Source organism: Artibeus jamaicensis, unplaced genomic scaffold (assembly GCF_021234435.1).
Source record: "Artibeus jamaicensis isolate MK-2021 breed Jamaican fruit bat unplaced genomic scaffold, CSHL_Jam_final contig_777, whole genome shotgun sequence".
NCBI classification, from domain to species: Eukaryota; Metazoa; Chordata; class Mammalia; order Chiroptera; family Phyllostomidae; genus Artibeus; species Artibeus jamaicensis.
Window position 1 is genome coordinate 152,544 of NW_026521966.1, and position 21,112 is coordinate 173,655.

Here is a 21,112-nt window from a genome sequence, read left to right on the forward strand (position 1 = left end):
TGCCGGGAGAAACTCCCAGCCTCACAGGAGAGTTCATTGAAGAGACCCACAGGGTCCTGGAATGTACACAAGCCCACCCACCCAGAAATCAGCACCAGAAGGGCCCAATTTGCTTGTGGGAAGCGGGGGAAGTAACCAAAACCCAGCAGGGAGCGGAGCAAGCGCCACTGTTTCCTCTTGGACCCCAGCCCCACATACAGCATCACAACTGCAGCTATGTGGGTTGCCCTGCCCTGGTGAACATCTAAGGCTCTGGCCCTCACTACATAACAGGTGCATCAAGGAAAAAAAATGGCCCAAACGAAAGAACAGATCAAACCTCCAGAAAAAATACAACTAAATGATAAAGAGATAGCAAACCCATCAAATGCACAGTTCAAAACACTGGTAATCAGGATGCACACAGAACTAGTTGAATTCAGCTGCAAATTAGAGAAAAAAAATAAGGCTATGAAAAGTGAAATAAAGGAAAATGTACAAGGAACCAATAGTGACAGGAAGGAAACTGGGACTCAAATCAATGGACCAGAAGGAAGAAAGAAACATCCATCCAGAACAGAATGAAGAAACAGAAATTCAAAAAAATGAGGAGAGGCTTAGGAACCTCCAGGACATCTTTAAATGTTCCAACATTCAAATCACAGGGGTGCCAGAAGAAGAGAAAGAGGAACACGTGGAAAACTTATTTGAACAAACAATAAGGAACTTCCCCAATCTGGCAAAGGAAATAGACTTCCAGGAAGTCCAAGAAGCTCAGAGAATCCCAAAGAAGTTGGACCCAAGGAGGAACACACCAAGGTACATCATCATTACATTAGCCCAGATTAAAATGAAGGATAGAATCCTAGAAGCAGCAAGAGCTAAGGGGACAGTCACCTACAAAGGAGTTCCCATCAGACTGTCAGCAGATTTCTCAAAAGAGACCTTACAGGCAAGAAGGGGCTGGAAAGAAGTATTCCAAGTCATGAAAGGCAAGGACCTACATCCAAGATTGATCTATCCAGCAAAGCTTTCACTTAGCATGGGAGGACAGTTAAAGTGCGTCTCAGATAAGTTAAAGTTAAAGGAGTTTATCATCACCAAGCCCTTATTGTATAAAATGTTAAAGAGATTTATCTAAAAAAAAAAGATAAAAATATGAACAGTAAAATGACAGCAAACTCACAATCATTAGCAACCACAGCTAAAATAAAAAGAAAAGCAAACAATTAGAACAGGAACAGAATCACAAAAATGGAGATCAAATGGAGGGTTATCAACAGGGGAATGGGAGGGGGAGAGAGGGAGAAAAGGTACAGAGAATAAGTAGCATAGATGGTAGGTAGAAAATAGACAGGGGGAAGGTCAGAATAGTATGGGAAATGTAGAAGCCAAAGAACTTAGGGGGGGAATGCGGGTGAAAGGGGGTGTGCAGGGTGGAGGGGAAAGAAGTGGGGAAATTGGACACCTATAATAGCATAATCAATAAAATATATTTTAAATAAATAAATAAATAAATAAGCCACATTCACCCACATGGTCCTGTAGGAGGGGCGGAGACACCGAGAAAGTAGAGAGGGCAGAGAGGTGTAGGAAGGCACAGAGGTGGAAACTGGCAGTCCCACATCCTGGTGTGGTAGATAAAAAGCATGAGGGATACCTCTGGAGCGAGGGATCGCAGCTCCAGTGGAGACCACCCAGCCCAGGGTTCCAGAGGCAGGAAGATAACTCCCTGTAACTTCTAGCTGTAAAATCCGGTCAGGGTTAGGGTGGCGAAAGAAAGTACCAGTTTCTCAAAAGATTCCTCTTAATGAGCCCACAATGGACTTAGGGGTCACAAAGACCCACCCTCTTCAGGATTCAGCACCAGGGCAACAGCTGAAAGAGCACCAGTGGCATATGGGGAGAAAGTGAAGTGGGAGTGCCAGGAGACAGCTTCCTCCCTGGAAAAACTCCAGAGGCCAGGCAGTGGCATTGTCCCTTCTGCAAGCCTTCCCAAACAGAGCAACAGAGTAGTGACACAGCTTGCCTGGCCCTGGAGATTACCAAAGGCTCTACCCCATACAACTTAACAGGTGTGCTTTTCTACAATAGGCCACTCTACTAAGACATCTACTCAAAACAGCTCTACCTAACACACAGAAACATACACAGGGAGGCTGTCAAAATGAAGAAACAAACAAACAAAAATATGGCCCAAGTGAAAAAACGGAAAAAAACACCAGAAAAAGAACTAAATGAAATGGAGATAAGCAACTTATCAGATGCAGAGTTCAAAACACTGGTTATCAGGATGCTCCAGGAACTCATTGGGGACTTCAACAGCATAAAAATGACTCAGGCCGAAATTAAAACTGCATTAAGTGAAATATAGAAAAATCTACAGAGAACCAACAGTGGAGGGGATGAAACCGAGAATCAAATCAATGATTTGGAACACAAGGAAGGAAAAAGCATTCAATCGATCAGAATAGCAAGAAGAAAAAAAATTAAAAAACAAAAAATAAGGACAGGCTTAGCAATCTCTGGGAGATCTTTAAATGTACCAACATCTGAATCATAGGGGTGCCAGAAGAAAAAGAGGAAGAGCAAGAAACTGAAAACTTATCTGACAAAATAATGAAAGAAAACTTCCCTAATTTGGTGAAGTAAATAGACATACAAGTCCAGGAAGCACAGAATCCCAAACAAGATGAACCCAAAGAAAACCACACCAAGACACATCATTAAAAAAATGCCAAAGGTTAAAGATAAGAGAAAATCTTAAAAGCAGCAAGAGGAAGGCAGACAGTTACCTACAAAGGAGTTCCCATAAGACTGTCAGCTGATTTCTCAAAAGAAACTTCGCAAGCTAGAAGGGATTGGCAAAAAGTAGACAAAGTGATGAAAAACAAGGACCTACATCACAGATTACTCTACCCAGCAAAGCCATCATTTAGAACTGAAGGACAGATAAAGTGCTTCCCAGACAAGGTAAAACTAAAAGAGTTCATCATCACCAAGCCCTTATTATATGAAATGTGAAAGGGACTTATCTAAGAAAAAGAAGTTAAAAAAACATGAACAGCAAAAGGACAACAAACTCACAGTTATTAACAACCACACCTAAAACAAAAGCAAACTAAAAGGACAGCTAGATCAGGAGCAGAAACATAGAAATGAAGATCTCATGGAGGATTAGCAACAGGGGAGTGGGAGGAGGAGAAGGGGAGAGAAGGTACAAAAAATAAGTAGCACAGACAGTAGATAGAAAATAGATGGGGGGGCAAGAATAGTATGGGAAATATAGAATCTAAAGAACTTGAGACACATGGTCATAAACTAAAGGGAGGGGTAATGGTGGGGACGGGGGGTAGGGTGGAGGGGAATGAAGGGGGAACAGAACAACTGTAATGGCATAATCAATAAAAAAAATAAATTAGAAAAAATAAAAATAAAATGTTAATTGAATGAAAATCTATGGAGATGCAAAGGAAACCATACAGTTCCACATATTGAAGACCCAATGCAAGAGTCATAAGTAAAAAACATATTTAAGGCAGGATATACCCCAAAATGTGGTACAGACAATAGTAAAAGGAGGAGTCTAATTTTCCACATCGCTCTTTTCTTCTTTATTCAAAATTGTACTGGACTTTAGGCACTTAGAGAAAAGAAACAAGACATTAAGTTCTCGTGGCTCACCTGGAAGGACGAGAGGAAGACTTGAAAGAGATGATGAAAGAAAGCACATATTTATAGGCAGAATAGATGATATTTCAGAAATACTTAGGAATGACATGAATCAGAGGAGGAGGATTTAGAAGAAAAATATATAATCAGCTCCTGCTTCTTAAACTAGCAGAGGCATGGTTCTGTCACCCTCAACAATGAATGATATTAATATAATAAATGAGGTTATACCACTCATAAATTTAGGACTAAGATAACTGAACCACCCAGCAGGTTGTGACGACCCTCTTCCCGGAAGGAAGCACAGTGCTGGGAAGGACCCAAGTAACAAAGGCTGGACGAGGAAGACCTCATGTACATTGGTCTTGAAGAATGGGGGAAATTTGTGGGAGGACTGTGGACAGTATTGAAGGCAAGACATACTAAAGGAACACCTCCCATAGATTAAACATGTTATGTTCTTAGAATCAGTGCCTTCAGCTGGGCAAGATGGAAGTTCAAGCTGGGATGGGGGCAATGACAAAGATATGGAAAAGAGTGGATAGACCTAAAAACTACTCAGAGGATAAATAAAATCAACAGGACCTGACAAAGTGCATATGGAGATGTGTGAGCAAGAAGAAGTGTTTAGGATGGATGACACAGGTTTCTAATTACAGAACAAAACGGATATTAGTTTCTACCCTTGGTTCATCCAAAGAACCTTTCTAAGCCAGACTAAAAAGCTCTGCATGATCTGTCCACTACCTATCCACCACTGTACCAGCTTCACAGCGCCCACTATCCTTCCCTCCACCTAAGCTTCAGACACAATGCCCTTTTTTTTTTTTTCCAGTTCCTTCCTACCACAGGGCCTTTTCACACAGGCTCTCCACTGACTGAACCACCCTACCCTCCCCATTTTCTCTTCTTACCCAACCGCTATTCATCCTCGGGGGTTTCAGCTTAAACTCCAATACCTCTAACCTAATTCTCCAGATTAGGTTAGAGATTACCTACTATACAATGCTCATAGTGTTTTATAACTATGAGCATTTGTTCCCCGCCATCGCATTCTACAACCAACTGAAGGGTCCGATACTCGGCCTTCAGTAAATATTCACTTGCTGAGTACATCCATTTGCTCAAGTAGAAAAAATCCCCAAAACAGGTACTGCCGGAGGAAAAAGCAGCTAAACATCATAGATCGAGTGAGTGGCGAGGACTGGAATGGAACCTACTCGTGTGTGACTACCAATAGTCTAGGAAGAGAGAAATGAGGCCCATATTCTCCCTACTTTCTACTCGTGGCTGATAAAGGAAAAAATGCGTAAATTTCGTGCAGACTGATATCCGGATTCACTTTCTGTCCTCAGCTCTCCTTCCCTCTCTCTACCTCCCCGTCCCTCTACCTCCCCTAGAAGCTGCAGTTCACCGTGAACCTGGCGTAGATTTGCTACCCCAACCTTCCAACAGGGCCGCGGGCATGCAGCACTCTGACTCACCTGAGCCCCGCCCACCGTCCCATGCAGCCGCAATAAGCGCATGAGCCCGGGCAAATGAGGGGCCGAGCGGACTGGGGGATGCACGGGAGGAACGGTGGATCCCGTTCGCGGCTGCAGCAACCCGGACACGCTCTCTAGCAGCAGCATTCGGAGACGCGGGCCTGAGCCCACCGCCGAAAGACCCCCGGTCCCGCCAGAAGCCCCAGCCGCGGAGCCCGCAGAGGGCCCACTAAGAACGGCGGCAGCCATCTTCGCCGGGATCTAGTGGTGGCGTGGCGCGATGACGCAAACACACCGCGACGAACGGCTATTGCAGATCAAACAGTGAGAAGGGGGTTGTGGTCTTGTACAACCGGTGCGCGAAGACCGGTCCCTGAGCTCTGGCTAGGAGGGAGCATGCGCTGAATGGAGGGCCGGGAAGCCGGACCGCGAGGGTTTAGTTCCCCGGCAGGGATTGGCTGGTGGGTGGGGCGGCCCGGGGATGGCCCGGGGGGCGGCCCGGGGCGCGGCCTGGTGTCAGTTAAAGAACACGTGGTCGGGACGGGAGGCGCCAGGGTCCGAAAGGTATCTGTTAAAAAAACATTCTCCAACATTCGCTCTAAGGAGTACTGATCCTAAGGAACCGGCCCATAATTTGATGTCAGAGACACTTTAAACTACATTTACAACTGCAGAAATGACACAACACACTCCTTGCAAATTTAAAAAGATAAATCTAGTATTTGGACAATGTATAAGGCATAGAACACTATTCTATATGGTTGACGGAGTAAGTTGCAGCACTTTTTCTAGACAGCACTTTTACTTATTTTTTTCATCTGAGGTGATACTGGTTAAAAGAATTTATACAGGTTGCAGGTGCACAATTCCACAACACATTGTACACTATATTGTGTGTTCACCCCAAGTCACTAGAGTCACCCCATTCTGTCAGTTCCCGTCAAAATTAAAAATAGGTATTCTTTTTCAACTGACACATTCATTTACTTACTCAACAAATATTTGCTGAGCACCTTTTAAGGTGCCAGGCACCATTCTAAGTGATGATAATAAAATAGTGAAGAAGCCGTGGTCGGGTGGTTCAGTTGGTTGGAGCGTGGTCCCAAGCACAAAAAGGAAAAGAAAAGTTTCAGGTTTGATTCTCAGTTGGGCCACATACCTAGGTTGCAGATTCAATCCCAGTTAGGGCGTGTACATCAGGCAACCAACTGATGTTTCTTCCTCTGTCTCTCTTCCACACCTCCTCTCTCTCTAAAATCAGTAGACATGTCCTCAGGTGAGGATTAAAAGAAAAGAAATACTGAAGAAGACAAGACCCCTCTAGAGAGAAGAGATAGTCAATAAATAAGAAAATAAATAAATCTTGGATAGAGCTATTTTAAAAAGTTATTTTAAAAACTAAACATGGTAATGTGTTAGAGGGTGACGTGGAATGGAGTGGGGACTTGAAAAGAAATCCCTCCCTGAAGATGGCAAGATGGTGTCGTTCATAAAGAATCAAAGGAAAGTTTCTCTAGGCAGAAGCAGCAGTATGTGCAAAGGCTCCAAGGTGGGAATGGGTTTGCTGGAGGATAGAAAGAGGGCTAGTTTGGCTCAAGGATAGAGAAAGAGGAAGAATGATTGATACATGTAGTATGTGTTAGAGTCAGGGAGGTGGGTATGGATCAAATCATGAGGATTCTAGAAGGCTGAGGCAAAAAGATGGGGTTTCATTCACATAATATTTGAAAGCCACTTAAAGGCTCTAAGCAGGGAGTGACAAGAACTGACTTATATTTGCAAAGATCACTCTGATTGCTATGTGGACAAGGAACTTAGAGGGGCAAAGGGGAAGCAAGAAGAGCAATAAAGAAGCCATTGTAAGAGGCTATCGTAACAGGCCAGGTAAGAGAGAATGATGACTGGGACCAGAGTAGCATTGGAGATGGAAAAATAGAGAAGAAATAACCCAAAGGGTTAATGTATTTTGAAGGCAGAATGCCAGGACTTGGAGAATTAGACAGAGGGTAGTATGGAAGGGAAAGAGATGACCCTTGGACTTTACTTTTATTAGATTCAAATTATTAGATTATCTTTGTGCATAAAAAAAGTCCCATCCTTATTTGATGTGACATTAAACTTGTAGACAATTTTCAGAAAAATGACATCTTTATAATGATGTTTTCTCACCTAGATTAGGGTATATCTTTTTCGTTCTTTCTGGCCTTTAATATTTTGCTTAAGTTGTCTTTCTATTAGTATCTTTTAATACAGTAGCCCTGGCTGGTGTAGTTCAGTGGATTTGAGCACGGGCTGCAAACCAAAGGGTTGTCAGTTTGATTCCTGGTCAGGGCACATGCCTGGATTGTGGGCCAGGTCTCCTGCAGGGGGCACACAAGGGGCAACCACACATTGATGTTTCTCTCCCTTTCTTCCTTCCCTTACCTTCTCTCTAAAAATGAATAAATATTTAAAAAATACGGTAGTTTTCATTCCATATAGAACACTTACCTTTCAGTTCTACAACCACTTTAAATATGTAATAATGAAGATCTCATTACCTTCTGGTCATGATGCTTTAACAAAAGTGATTCATAAGTCTAAAAGAAATGTTTAATTCTTGAGAGAGGTGAAGAGAGAACTTAGGAGGTTGAGATAGAACTAAAGTGCAGGGAGGTGGCAGCTGGTGGCTAGGCCTGTGTCTGAACGTTAAAGATGATCTCAGAAACTGTCTTGTGTGCATGTTAGTTTTGTTGCATACAAAAGTGGAGGGGGTAGTGTGAAGTTGGTTCATTTGGGGAAGATAGGGGGAGTATGGAAAGAGATGAAAGAAGAAATAATGTAGCTCCTTAAATCTGAAATGTCAGCCATCCATCATCCTCCCCAAGTCCAGTCAATTTTGCGCTAGAAATGATTCCTCAGCCTGTCACCTCATCTCCCTTCCACTCTAAGGGTCATTTCTCCCCCTTGACTAATTTTAGTCCACAACAGCCTGGCCACACTCCACCCTCCACATTGTCCAGAATTATCTTCATACAAATCTCATCATGCTACTCCTTGGCTTAAAAAACAACTGGATCCATGTGTCCTCCTCCAAGGAAAGGCCTCAGTCTTATTCCTTTACCTGCTATACAAAATCCTTCAGACTCTGTTTCAGTCTCCTCATCAGCCTTACCTACTGTCTTACCCCACAAACACTTAAGCATAGTATGTGCCTCACCTTTCTCTTTGGAATACCCTTTCTCACTTCTACCCACCATCCAGAAGTATTGTCCTCAAATGTTCCCTTCTCTGGACAACCTGCACTCCCTCCACCCCCACCCTAGCAAAATGCTTATAGTTGCTTTGTCTTTTGGGTCATACCTCCATTATAGTATTATATCATAAACCTATTTATATGTCTCCTCAAGTATACTAGGAAGGCAGGGCCCATGTTCATTCCTGCCTGCTAATTCATGCCCTAACAATATAAGTGGCTGGTACAAAATAAGTAGGCGTGGGTAGATGGATGAATGTTAGCTGGAATGAGTAGAGAAAAATTAGTAGTCACAGAAATCAGGCAAAGTATCTGCAAAGATTAAACACAGACACCAGGGGGAGCTGACACACCACAATACAGAAGCGAGGGCTGGTCACAAGAGACAAGTATTGGGGTGAGCGGGTGAGCTGTACGCACCAAAGCAACCATCCCTCAACTGGAACCGCTCACCCACGTGTGCATCCCCTCACCCTCCTTCACAGACAGAGCTAGAGCTCATTCTACATCCCCCACAGCCTCCACCACCCCCACCGTTTCCACCACCCCACTTCACCTATCGCCTCCAATGCAACGGTGCAAGCAAACAAAGGGGAGGGGACCTCTGAAAGGTTCTGGATGCAGAGGGCCAATCAGAGGGCTCTAATGTTCCGAAGGCGGGAGCCTTCGTTTAAGGGGGTCCAATCAGTTCCTAAGGGGGATGAGGGAGGGCGGAGAAATAGGCTAGACGTGCAAGGAGTTGGGGAGGGTCCGCGAGAGGAGTAGGACGCGGAGGGGGTGGGGCGGAGCCAATCACTGTGTGCGTGAGGGAAGAGCTTGTTGCACAGTGGAGCGCGCGCCATCTGGGCTGACGCATCTGGCCCCCGGTTCCCCAAGACCCGGGACGGGGGAGGTGGCGGGTGGAGATGGGGAGGCCTGAAGGGGAGGGGGAAGAGGAGAAAGAGCAGAGAGCGCGCGTGCGCAGTGGCGTGGGGAGGAGCAGGGACCTAGCTTTGGACTGGGAGGCTGAGAGCAAGCCTTGGACCGGGCGGGCTGCGGGCGCGTGCACTATGGGGGAGAAACCCGGGACCAGGTAAGGGATGTGGGGCCATGCGGTGGGATGTGGGCTGCGGCTCTGAGTGGGTGCCTGGACGGTTTCTAGACAAGGACACCGGGGAGAGAATTGGGAGCCGTACACCTGGGTCCCTGGGGGTCGGCCATCTGGGGTCACACGCCTAGGTCCTCGAGGATAATGAGGGGGACGCATGCCAGGGTCCCTGCAGAAAGGGAGTGCTGAAGGAAAACAGGGAACCAGCGTCTGGGTTCACTCAGGGATGTGGGGGCCGGACGACTGAGTTCTCCCGTGCAGGCTGCGATGCAGGGGCGGAGGAAGGAAGAGCAGGTGGCCGGTCCCGAGGGGTAAAGTATGGGCAGGCTGAGTACCGGAAAAGGGATCCCCCATAGACTGGTACTTAGCCACTAGAAAACCTCTTGTTTAATACCCCACAGGCAGTGGGACTGCCCCCACCTGTCCCACAGGCCAGGGAGCTCTGCTTCCAAACTTCTGCCTGCCTCAGGGTTGCTAGGAGCAACAGCCTCATCCTGAGGGAGCAGGGTGCTTGGCAGCCTTCCCTGAGTCTGGGCCTTACCCCTCTTCCCGCGTGTGAGGGGAGGAGGTATCTGCCCTGGGCACACCATCCGCTCCCCGGATGTTTTATGTGTAATCGAGGCTCCTTCCTTACACTGGCACCCCCAAGAGTTCTCTTTTTTGGTCTCTAGCACAATCCACTTCCTGTTGTGAGCCAACACTCTCAAGGGTGCTGTGGGTGAATGCCTGAGTCCCTTGGGAGCAGGAGCAAAAGAGGAAAAATTGGGGCTGTATGCCTCTATCCAGAGGGGATCAAGAATGGGAGCCTGGTCCTGAGTATCACTTGTTCTGCAAAACATTATCATATCAGACCCACCCTCCCCACCCATTGAGGAGGAGAACCCAGGCTTCTGTGCACCAAGTTGACCAGTATCGGAGAGATGATCACAGGAAGAATTAGTGTCCTGGATTTGAGGTTAAACAACCCAGAGAAAGGGGAAGTCGCTGACTTGAGGGAGGCCCCCGATTTCCGTTAAGTGGTTCAGAGAGGGGGAAGGATGGACCAAAGGAGGATTGCTGACTGGGCACAATTCCCCCTTACTCCTATCAAATTCTGGGCCACAGGAAATAAAGAGAATAGCAGGAAGTGTGAGGGGGCATCTGCTTCTGTGCCCCCCCACCACCACATTCTGACTCCTTGGCCAGCCTCGGTATACACATGCTGCTTCTCTCTAGCCTAGCCTAGCAGGATCCAGAGGGCAGGTGCCCTGCAGCTGCTCCAGGGCAATTACCATACAGCAATACTCCATTTGGCCCTCTTGATTGTGGATGCTGCAGCCCTCTACCAGGGCTCCTAATAGGAAGAAACACTGGGACAAAGAGGAAAACGAGAAGCAAAGGGGAGGGAGAGCTGAATGATGCCATAGGAATCAAAAGGACAGTAGGTAGGGTGCTTATTCTAGCTGCCATCATAGCAGTGTTTACTCTCCTTTATTGGATGGGGATACCTAAGGATCTCCATAGCCTTTGCCCAATGGCCTTCAGGTAGCTTGGCCTTCTGGGAAGAAGGGGAAGATGAAGTTATCGTAGAAACAGGTGGTAGCATTGGAAGAAGGTTGGGCCAGTTGGAAGGATTTCATATGCTTCTATCTGGGGACCCTTCCCAGAGATCACTGCTGAGGCAGAGTGGACTGGGAATGGATTGTAAGGTGATGCAGCAAAGAACAAGCCCACAAGTGGCCAGAGCATTGGAGTTGCCAGATACTTCTCAATTCTTCCAGCAGGGCGTGGAGTACAGACTTAGATTATTTCAGCAGTTAGGAAGTGAATCCCTTTCAATTCAACAAACTTAATCCCAATTACAGAAGCAGGGGAGTTTAATAATTTGGTGACTAAGGGCGTGGACTCAGAGCTGGACCACCTCTGTCTACCATTTATGCTGTGACCTTAGGCAACATACTTGACCTCTTCTGTGCCTCGGTTGCCTCACTTATAAAATAAGGATATTGGGATCTCCATTGCTGTGTTATTTTTTAAAGATTTTATTTACTTGCTTTTAGAGAGAGGGGAAGAAGAGAGGGAGAGAAACATCAATGTATGAGAGGTTGCCTCTCACATGCCCCCAATTGGGGACCTGACCCACAACCCAGGCGTGTGCCCTGACCAGAAATCAAACTGGTGCCTTTTTGATTCTCAGGCCGGCAGTCAATCCACTGAGCTTGTTATTAAGAGTATTAAATAGCACATGAAACACTTTACACAGTGCTGGGTGTACAGTACTCACCCAGGAAATGTTAGCATTATCATCATCATACGGCTGGCACTGTGCGGGAGTGCCCACATGAACAGCGCCACTGATGCTCATAGTCTATCTAGTCTGTCCAGCAGACGATACACAGCTAACTGCCCTTGTGTGGTATCACACCACAAATAAAACATAAACAAAGTGTGACAGGAAACAAACAAAAAAGGAGTAACCAGGGTCTGGGCTTGATCCACTTTTTAAAGGAGATGATATTGGAGCTGGGCCTTGAAAGACAGGCTTTTAAGCTTCTGAGATCATAGATGGGGAGAGTTGGAGGTTAATGGAGTAGGGTCACTATAGGCACTACAGTTAGATAATGCCTATAGTAGAAACCATTTTAGAAGCAAAGGCCAAGGTCATTACTGTTTTCAGGTACTCCAGCAGTCTTTGGAGCTGGAGACCAGAGAAGATGGAAAGCGGGTTAGGTCTTATACAGACAACACTGCAACTTGCCCATTCAGGTCCCCCTGGGGGAGGTCCTCTGGGGAGAGCCAGGGTGGTTCCTGTGGCAACGAGTGGCCATTGCCATGGTGGAGGGGAACTAGTAAGGGTGGAGGGGGTTGCCATGACAACCACCTTTGAGGGACTGCAAAGTTGGGAATATTAAGGACCTGTGATTACCTTTTTTTCTTGGGGAAAAAGCAGGGTGGGGTAGGCCTGGACCAAGCCCCAAAGCCTCCAGGCAGGAACCCTGGGTGAGCTCTGCTTCTCAGGCTGGGGAGGGACAAGGTCCTAGTGCCCCAGTACCTGCTGAGTCTGAGGGAGGCAGTGGGGTTTCCCTTTCTGTTTTGTTAGGGTCTTCAAGAAGTCGAGCCCTAACTGCAAGGTGAGTCTCCCACAGCGCTTCTCTTCCTGACCCCCCTGGGCCCTGATAGGGCCTAGCCTGCCCCTAGACGATCCCCAACCCCTAGCTGCCCACTTCCTGTGACAGCTAAGAGCCAACTTCCTTCCCTCCAGAAGCCCCTTGCCACAAAGGCTGCTCCACCTGAGCCAGCCACAGGGCTGGGTGGGGACAAGCCTGGGTCCCTAAGTAACACCAAGGGGGAGGAGCCAAAAGCCCACACCTATCCCTCTTAGGAACCAACCCAGGGTGCCTGGGGTTAGGAACAGTTAACAGCCCCCAGGCTGTGGACTATTTACTGCAGAGCCCCTCTATAACTGGCTGTAACCACAAACCCACACAGACTTCCGATTGGTGTGCTGAGGTGTGAAAAGATATTAGAGAGGCTAAAAGGCCTCAAAGTTGGGCAGTCTGTGAAGCCCCACCACATTCCCCTTCCAGCCCCACTGGGAGGAAACCAGGAGAAATCCTGGATACCCCAGCCTGGGAAGACCAGGGGCAGGGCAGCCCGTGTGAGGCGCTGATGCCCTACCGCCCTCCTGCCCAGTCTTCCCTGTGACCCCTCTCCATCCTCAGCTCACTGTGTACTTGGGCAAGCGGGACTTCGTAGATCACCTGGACAAAGTGGATCCTGTAGGTAAGTGTGCCCAGGAAGGGGCATCCCATCCCCCAAGAGAAGTTCCTGGACCCAAGAACAGAGGAGAGACCCTCACGGGAAATGAGCTCATATGTCCCTTTCCTCAGATGGCGTAGTGCTTGTGGACCCTGACTACTTGAAGGACCGCAAAGGTACTGGCCCCCGACTCCAGTGGCCCAAGGGGAGATGGGGAAGCAAAATGGGCTGGCGCTGAGACCAGCAATATGGAGGGCTGAGGCAGAAGCCAGTTATAGGATTCAGACCAGTCTCGTGCTGCCGAGGAGAAGCAGCTGCTGCTCGGCACTGGGTGGACTCAAGAAGGGGAGCTCCTCACCTCCCTTGCCCTCCCTTGCCAGTGTTTGTGACCCTCACCTGCGCCTTCCGCTATGGCCGTGAAGACCTGGATGTGCTGGGCTTGTCCTTCCGCAAAGACCTGTTCATCGCCACCTACCAGGCCTTCCCCCCAGTGCCCAACCCGCCCCGGCCCCCCACTCGCCTTCAGGACCGGCTGCTGAGGAAGCTGGGCCAACATGCCCACCCTTTTTTTTTCACAGTGAGGATGCCCCCACCCCACCCTCTGCAGGGCAAGGGGTCTGGGACTCTGTTTGGGGGGGTGAAGCACCCATTATGAGCTAATCTGGAAGAAACAGTAAGGAGGGACCCTAGACCCACCACCTCCCCGCAGGGTCACCCTGCATTCAGGAAGCCCTTGCCTCTCTGCCTCCTTCCTGATGTTCCTTCCTTTTCCTTCCTCATCCCTAGGTCTTCTTCTCAAGCCTCTTATATTGAGATTGGGAGGAAGACTTGGGGGCTTTAAGAGGAACTGAAGTCTCCCCTTTTCTCTGCCAGATACCTCAGAATCTACCCTGCTCTGTCACCCTACAGCCAGGCCCAGAGGACACAGGGAAGGTACTGGAGAAATGGTTCTGAGGACTTTATGGGACAGAGTAGGGTCCATAAGATGGGAGTGGGCTGCCAAAAAGTCAGGGTGGGATGAAGGATAGGGTAATCTTCCCAGGGAGGGTGGGGTGTGCATGGGACGGTTGCTGCTCACATGTGACCCTGCTTCTTGCTCTTGACCTGCATTGCATATGCCTGAGTATAAGGGCTCGCCTTGACACAGCCAAAACAAAGCCTCTGCCAGGTGCCAGGCCTTAAGCAGGCAGAGGAGGAAGGGCCAGGCCCTATGCTCCTCAGACCAGGATGGGGCAAAGGTCCCACCCAAGACTGAGGAAAGAGGGAAGGAAGGGAGTGGCGACAGCAGCAAGGGCCTTGTGTAAGACCCAGCCTTTTCTCCCCTTCCTGAGGCCTGCGGGGTAGACTTTGAGATTCGAGCCTTCTGTGCCAAATCAGTAGAAGAGAAAAGCCACAAAAGGTGAGGGAAGTCACCTCCCCTGTGGTTTGCCCATTCTGTCCCAGCTCCCAGGAGTCCTAGTCCCTGTGGGAGGTGGAAGTGGGTGCTTGGGTGTCTGAGGTCTGACCCCTCTCACTCCCAGGAATTCTGTGCGTCTGGTGATCCGAAAGGTGCAGTTTGCCCCAGAGAAACCCGGCCCCCAGCCTTCAGCTGAAACTACACGTCACTTCCTCATGTCTGACCGGTCCCTGCACCTTGAGGCTTCCCTGGACAAAGAGGTGTGGTGTGAGAGGGTGGTGCAAGTGCTCCAGTGCAGGTCTAACCCTGGGGGCAGGGTGAAGCCATGTGTCAAGAATGCATCTTTAGGGGAGGCTGTCTTAGCTACTGTGGAAGTTGCTGTGGGCTTAGGGTTAGAGGGAAGAAACCAAGCAGTATGTTTGTGTCGGGGACACACTGGTAAGGACTGGGACCAGTGAAAATAGAACCAATTAACCTGACCCTCCTCTCCTCAAAAGCTGTACTACCACGGGGAGCCCATCAGTGTCAATGTGCACGTTACCAACAACTCCACCAAGACTGTCAAGAAGATCAAAGTCTCTGGTAGGAGGAGGAATTGGAAGGGGATCTTAGTGGGGAGGGAGTTGCTGCACACCAGGCTTCTGGAATGATCTCAACCCAAGGACATACCCAGTGTGGGAGACCCACCAGGGCTCAAAGAATTCACATAGGCTGTCCCAGAATGAGATGGGCACTAGGCGTTTACTGCCACAGGGAGGGCCAAAAGGTGGAAGTGGTGTGGGCCCGGAGCCTGGGCTCGGGCCACGCAGTCTGGAGTGGGGCAGTAGTCTTCACTCTGTGCAGAGCCACTTGACCCGCCCCTACCACACCCCACAGTGAGACAGTACGCCGACATCTGCCTCTTCAGCACCGCCCAGTACAAGTGTCCCGTGGCTCAGATCGAACAAGAGTGAGTATTACAACAGCCCTGAGTCCCAACATCAAGGGAGAAGAGTAGGCCTGGAAGGATGTGAGGTAGGGGTGGAATTCTTCTTGAACCATCTCCACCTTCAAAGGTATTCCCATCTGATGGCTCTGAGCTGTTCATTTATTTGGGCAGGTTAAGCCAGAACCTACTCCCCTGTAACGTGCCCAAACAGAAAAGGGACTAGTGATGGGGGCATGATCTGCCCTCCACCCAGCCTGGCCCCTCTGATAGTCTTGTCCTCTTGTCCCCGCCCCATCCAGTGACCAAGTATCCCCCAGTTCCACATTCTGCAAGGTGTACACCATAACCCCACTGCTCAGTGACAACCGGGAGAAGCGTGGTCTTGCCCTGGATGGGAAGCTCAAGCATGAGGACACCAACCTGGCTTCCAGCACCATGTGAGGGGGGGGGACTGAATGTGGGCGGGGAGCTCTCCCGCAGCCTGGGAGATGCTCACTCCACACCAGCTGTGTGCCAGGCTCTGTCCTAGGTGCCAGGGTGCTGTCAGTGAACAGAAGAGACAAAAAGCCTCTTATTTTCTGGGGAGGGAGGCTAGACAAATCATATAGATAGTATGTTTAGTGACCAGTGTTAAGGAGAAAAAGCAAGGGAGAGAAGGGAGAAAACAGAGGGGCAGGGTATGTTAATTTTCAATAAGGTGTCCAGGGAAGACATAATCCGGAGGTGAATTTCGAGTAAGGACCCAAAGAAAGTAGGCAGTACGGACAGACAGGAACAGCACTCCAGGCAGAGAGAGCTGCAAACACAAAGGCCCAGAGAGGTGATCCAGGCCAGTGTGAACTTAAGGAAGTTCGAGGAAGCCAGCAGAGCCACTGCTAGCTCCTGCTGTGTCATTGTGCCTTTGGGCAGCAGCAGCCCTGGAGTAAGAGCATCACAAATTAAGGGCTGAACTTCACCCCCCACTGTTGCCTTTGTTCAGGGTACACACCGCATGACCACACAGAGCAGGCCTACAGGCCCGTATGGTGAGAATGAACTACCAGGACAAGAGTAGCAGGTGGAGTTGGAGGGCTGGTGGTGAGCAAGACAGTGCAGGGCTGTAAGGCTACAAGGACTTCAGCTTTTATCGTGAGAGATGAGAAACCACGGGAGGGTCCTGCACAGAGGTTTGGCGTAGGGTGCTCCCACGGTACAGCCTGTGCTGCCAGAGCCCCAGGAGCTGTGGGGATCCTGCCCAGGGTCCTGATGGGAGCCCTAAGTCTGGGCTAAGGTTCAGGATGATGACCATCATCCAGCTTCTCCCCCCAAATGCAGCGTGAAAGAGGGTGCCAACAAGGAAGTGCTGGGGATCCTGGTGTCATACAGGGTCAAGGTGAAGCTGGTGGTGTCTCGAGGCGGGTGAGTGTGTTGGGCAGCCTGGGGTGGGGCTTGCAGTGGTTCCCTCCAGCTCTGCATTGTCATCTCATCGGGCTGCCTCTCTCCCACCTCAGGGATGTCTCGGTGGAACTGCCTTTTGTTCTTATGCACCCCAAGCCCCATGACCACCACATCACTGTCCCCAGACCCCAATCAGGTAAGCACACCATCCACCCAAGCCCCCAAAGGCAGGGCCATTGGAAAAAAGCTGGTCCTTCCAGCACCCACCACCCACTTTCCTCCTTCCCTCAGCTGCTCCTGAAATGGATGCCCCTGTGGACACCAACCTCATTGAATTTGATACCAAGTAAGAGCCTCATCCCCTCCCTTCCTACCTTTGACTCTTGGACAAAGATTCCTGTTAACGTTCAAATCTACCTCCCACCATTTTTTTCTTTTGGGGGAGGGATGGTTGAAGCATCAAATCAAGATGACAGCCTTGTGAGATGCCTCTTATTGCACCTGCTTTGTCCCTTCCTCCAAATACCTCTAGTCCCACTGCCACTCTAACACCTCGGTCTCTGGAGGGGAGTGGGAAGTTGAGATGAGGGTCAGAAGCCCTCGCCTCACCCCCTCCTTTCCACCACCAAGCTATGCCACAGATGACGACATCGTATTTGAGGACTTTGCCCGGCTTCGGCTGAAGGGGATGAAGGATGAGGACTATGACGACCAGTTCTGCTAGGAAGGGGGGCTGGAAGAAGGGAGTGGATGGTGCTGGGAGAGGTAGGGGCAGGACCAAGATTCCCACGGTCACTAGGGAGTGGGTCCCTGCCTCTTTTCCTTTCCTCTCTACCCAGCAGCTTCCTCAACCAATCCCTTCCCTCCTTTCCTCTCCCATCCCCACCAGATACGCACTGGACCTATCTCTTGTTGAACATGGGCATTAATTTTTTGACTACAGCTGTGCTTCCCCAACCTTCCAATGGGGGGCAAGCTGTGTTCATACCTAAACTTTTTGGAGGGGGACACTGAAAAGAGGAGTGATAGTAGGAAAAGAGGGAAGAAAGAACTGCCACGTTCAACCTCACACCAACACTCCCTCTTGTCACTGTCTGCCTCCCATTCCTTCAAGCTGAGACCCTTTACAGGGACAAGGCCACTTCTTTGTTTCTGAGCATAAAGAATAAACCTTTTAGTAGGCATGTGTGTGTTTCCTATGCAGTGTATGAGGAATGTGCTCATCCATGAGTCTGCTAGCCTGTAGGTGAGGACCTAATCTTTCCTCTCTACCCACATGGCACAATAAATGTTTATTGAATGACGGAGCTGTACCTGTGTTCCAAGGTAAACATCAAAACTTAATTTGGGCAGTCCAGTGTTTAAGGGTACAGTTTGGAAAAGCCACAAAGTATAGACTGTTCCTTGTTGCGGCCCACACACATGACCACATGGTGACCTGTTCTGACCTAGTGTATCTATTTCCACTGCCCCTGGTTGTGCAAGCAGTCCATTCCTGGGGCTCAGTGGGATGCAGCTGCAGCCTCACCAAACAGAGGTCACACAGCATCTCTGTGGAGCCTAGTACTTACATTCTAACACAGAAGCCATGGCTTTAGGCAGCCAGAGTCATGCTGCTGTGGGCAAGTCCAAGGAGCAACATCCAACTGCTGCTCTTTGGCTGTTCCTCAGAGGCTCCCGGAGGCTCCTAGGCCAAGCTGGAGGGAGTTGGTAACGCTCCACCGGCATTCCTCACCTCCACACCCATTCCCACTCCTATGCTCCGGACTTTTACTATTTAAGGCTCATTCATTCATTCCATGAACAATCTTGATTTTAAGTCCCTTTTAGGTGCCAGGCATAGTATAGGGAATAGCAGTGACCAAAACAAATATTAAATCATTCCTTAATTAACTACAATATCTGTGCCTGGAAGGAGAAGTACAGAAGCTATGAGAACATGTGACATGGAGTTCTGACCTAGGCTGGGGTTTGGGGAAGACTGCCCTGAAGGAAGTGACCTTTGAGCAGAGAAACAAACTTTGAGGAATTCCAGCATTCCAGACAACAGCAACACCATGTGTGAAGGCAGAAAGCAACAGCTTATTTCAGGGACTGAAAGAGGCCAGAGGTACTTCAACAAAGATAGCTACAGGCAAAGTAGCACCAGATGAGGCTGGTAAAGCAGATGGGGCAGCCCACAGAAGCCTATTACAGTTCACGTCTAAGCAAATCATTATTTACCCACAGGCTTTAAGTGCCGCCAAAATACCAATGAGCTTGCTTACCCTTCCACAGTAGCAGCCTACCCTGCACACTTTGGTCTTTTTCACACACAGGAACAGCCAGCATCCCTCTGACTCCCACAAACTTGCTCCTTGATCTCTGGGCTCTCAGCTGATGGATCTCAAACTTTTAGGGGTGAATCAGAATCCTCTGAGATGCAAGATAAAGACCCAGAGTCTCAGGCTCTGCCTTCCCAGGTTCCAATTCAGTAGTCCCAGAACGAATGTATGAAATTTGGATTCTAAATTAGCACACACTTTGAAAAACAGTGCCTTTTTTCTTCTAGGTTTTTATGTTTTTAAGGTAGTAAAAAATGTTCATAGTTTTTAAAAAAATGCAAACAGTAAACAGTGAAAAGAAGGCTCCCTCCTACAGCTGATTCGCAGCTTCCCATTTCTCATTTCCAGAGGCAACCACTAGCACCAGTTTGATATTATTCCAAAGGCATTCTGCAAACTCAGTTGTACTCATACATTCCCCCCTTATTTTAAACACAGATAGTAGCATACTATGAACACTCTCCTACCCTTGATTTTTTCTTTTAATGATGTTAGAGCATTCCTTTAACAACACATACAGATTTACCTCAATCTATTAAAAAGCTGCATAGCTTTCCATTGCCTAGATGTTATTTTTACCAATTTATTATCAGTGAAATGACGGATGTCCACTCTTTTGCTAATCCAAACAGTAGTAAAGTTATCTTTATGTCCTTTTGCCCACGTAAAGTACATCTGTAGGGTAAGTTCTTAAAAGTAGAGTTGTGGGGTAAAGACGGCATATTTTTGATCACTGCCAATAAGCAGGTGACATGTGGCATCATCCTTACTTCATTTTGCACTTTTTTGTTTAGGAGTAAAGATTAACTTTTTGTTTAGGGGTGAGGATAAACCAGATTTACTGGGCTGATGTTGTGAACCAGTGGTTGTTGGTGCCAATTCAATGCCAACAGGAATCCCCAACTTGGGGTGCAGTGAAGGAAGTCATTCAGTGCAAAACAGCCCAATTGTTTTACAGCACAGCTGTAGAACACCACCACTGTGAGGAGGCCATGGGGCCAGGGCTAGACTTCTCTGCTCTGCTCTGAGGAGATGCCCTTGATGTTTCAGCTCCAGCCAGGGAAATGGAAAGGGACAGTGAACTGTCAGAGCAGCCAGAAATAAGCTGACATATAGACAGAAGTTCCCACCCTGGTCCCTGACTGATCAGTCCTCTTGCAAATAAGGACTCCAAATTGTCACAGTTTGATTGGTCCAGATACTGTCCTGATCAGACTGGAGACTCTGATTGTTTGGTGAAGAAGCTGATGGAGGACATAGCTGCTCAGCTCCAAAAGGATGGGGAAAGCCTTAGTCCTATGGTTGAAACGGGATTCCCAGAACTCCTTCATAAGGGCTGGTTCAGATGGCAGAAACACAGGTGGTTCAGTGCAGAGGCAGGTAGTTCAGTGCAGGCTTCTCCCTGAAGTGCAGTTTGCATGAGAAGCCCCCGTGTGGAAATGGCTGCTAGGCTTTGGGGGTGGGGGGTGGGGGTGTTTTTGTTTTAATTTGAGCCCAGTTAGCCACCAGAAGCCCTTCTTAGTAGGTATCTTCTTTCTCAGGATACACAATGTTATCTTCTTAGTGTACTCTAAAAGCTCTTTATGTAGTAAAGAAATTAGCCCTTTGTCATAATTTTTGCAAATATTTTCCCCACTTTGTTGTCTTTTTAATTTGTTTTGGTTTTTGTTTGTTTAACTGAGTTCAAATTTATATAACATAAAGTTAACCACTTTAAAGTGTACAATTCATTGGCATTTAGTATATTCACAATGTTGTGCAACCATCACTTATAGTTTCAAAGTATCGATTTCTGGTGTTTTTAATAATTCATGTTTTTTAAATTTTTTTTCATGTTTTTTAAATTTTAACGTAGCCTATTCTAATTATGTTTTTTCATGGCTTATTTATTT

General features: G+C 48.2%; 2 protein-coding genes across 5 annotated transcripts in view; one reads left to right on the forward strand and one right to left on the reverse strand.

The window, feature by feature from the left end:
- The window catches only part of PELP1 (proline, glutamate and leucine rich protein 1), a 29,854-nt gene extending 24,339 nt beyond the window's left edge, over window positions 1-5,515 (reverse strand). For both annotated transcript variants that reach the window (XM_053672601.1, XM_037137092.2), the window contains exon 1: window positions 5,136-5,515. In XM_053672601.1, coding sequence (XP_053528576.1) covers window positions 5,136-5,384 — 249 coding nt within the window. In that variant the 5' untranslated portion in view covers window positions 5,385-5,515. The remainder of the gene's footprint in view (window positions 1-5,135) is intronic.
- A 3,812-nt stretch (window positions 5,516-9,327) lies between these two features.
- Window positions 9,328-18,199, forward strand: ARRB2 (arrestin beta 2). 3 transcript variants are annotated; one of them, XM_037137093.2, is made up of 16 exons: window positions 9,328-9,442; window positions 12,114-12,161; window positions 12,537-12,567; window positions 13,159-13,219; window positions 13,327-13,371; window positions 13,576-13,772; window positions 14,069-14,128; window positions 14,527-14,594; window positions 14,716-14,851; window positions 15,089-15,173; window positions 15,468-15,540; window positions 15,819-15,956; window positions 16,834-16,917; window positions 17,010-17,092; window positions 17,188-17,242; window positions 17,527-18,199. In XM_037137093.2, exons 1-16 carry the CDS (start codon window positions 9,420-9,422, stop codon window positions 17,618-17,620), a joined length of 1,281 nt encoding a protein of 426 aa, XP_036992988.2. In that variant the 5' UTR covers window positions 9,328-9,419; the 3' UTR covers window positions 17,621-18,199. The 3 variants fall into 3 exon arrangements, with proteins under 3 accessions (XP_036992988.2, XP_036992990.2, XP_036992991.2); XM_037137095.2 differs by lacking the exon at window positions 12,114-12,161 and having other exon boundaries at window positions 9,329-9,442; XM_037137096.2 differs by lacking the exons at window positions 9,328-9,442; window positions 12,114-12,161; window positions 12,537-12,567; ... (1 more) ...; window positions 13,327-13,371; window positions 14,527-14,594 and having other exon boundaries at window positions 13,662-13,772.
- Window positions 18,200-21,112: the final 2,913 nt, after the last annotated feature.

Excerpts from the sequence above, each read along its gene's own strand:
- ARRB2 (XM_037137093.2), top strand. The coding sequence starts at position 9,420 with ATGGGGGAGAAACCCGGGACCAG. Across the intron at positions 12,162-12,536 it reads CCAGAGAAGATGGAAAGCGG|GGTCTTCAAGAAGTCGAGCC; the intron begins GTTAGGTCTTAT and ends CTGTTTTGTTAG. Across the intron at positions 14,852-15,088 it reads AGGCTTCCCTGGACAAAGAG|CTGTACTACCACGGGGAGCC; the intron begins GTGTGGTGTGAG and ends TCTCCTCAAAAG.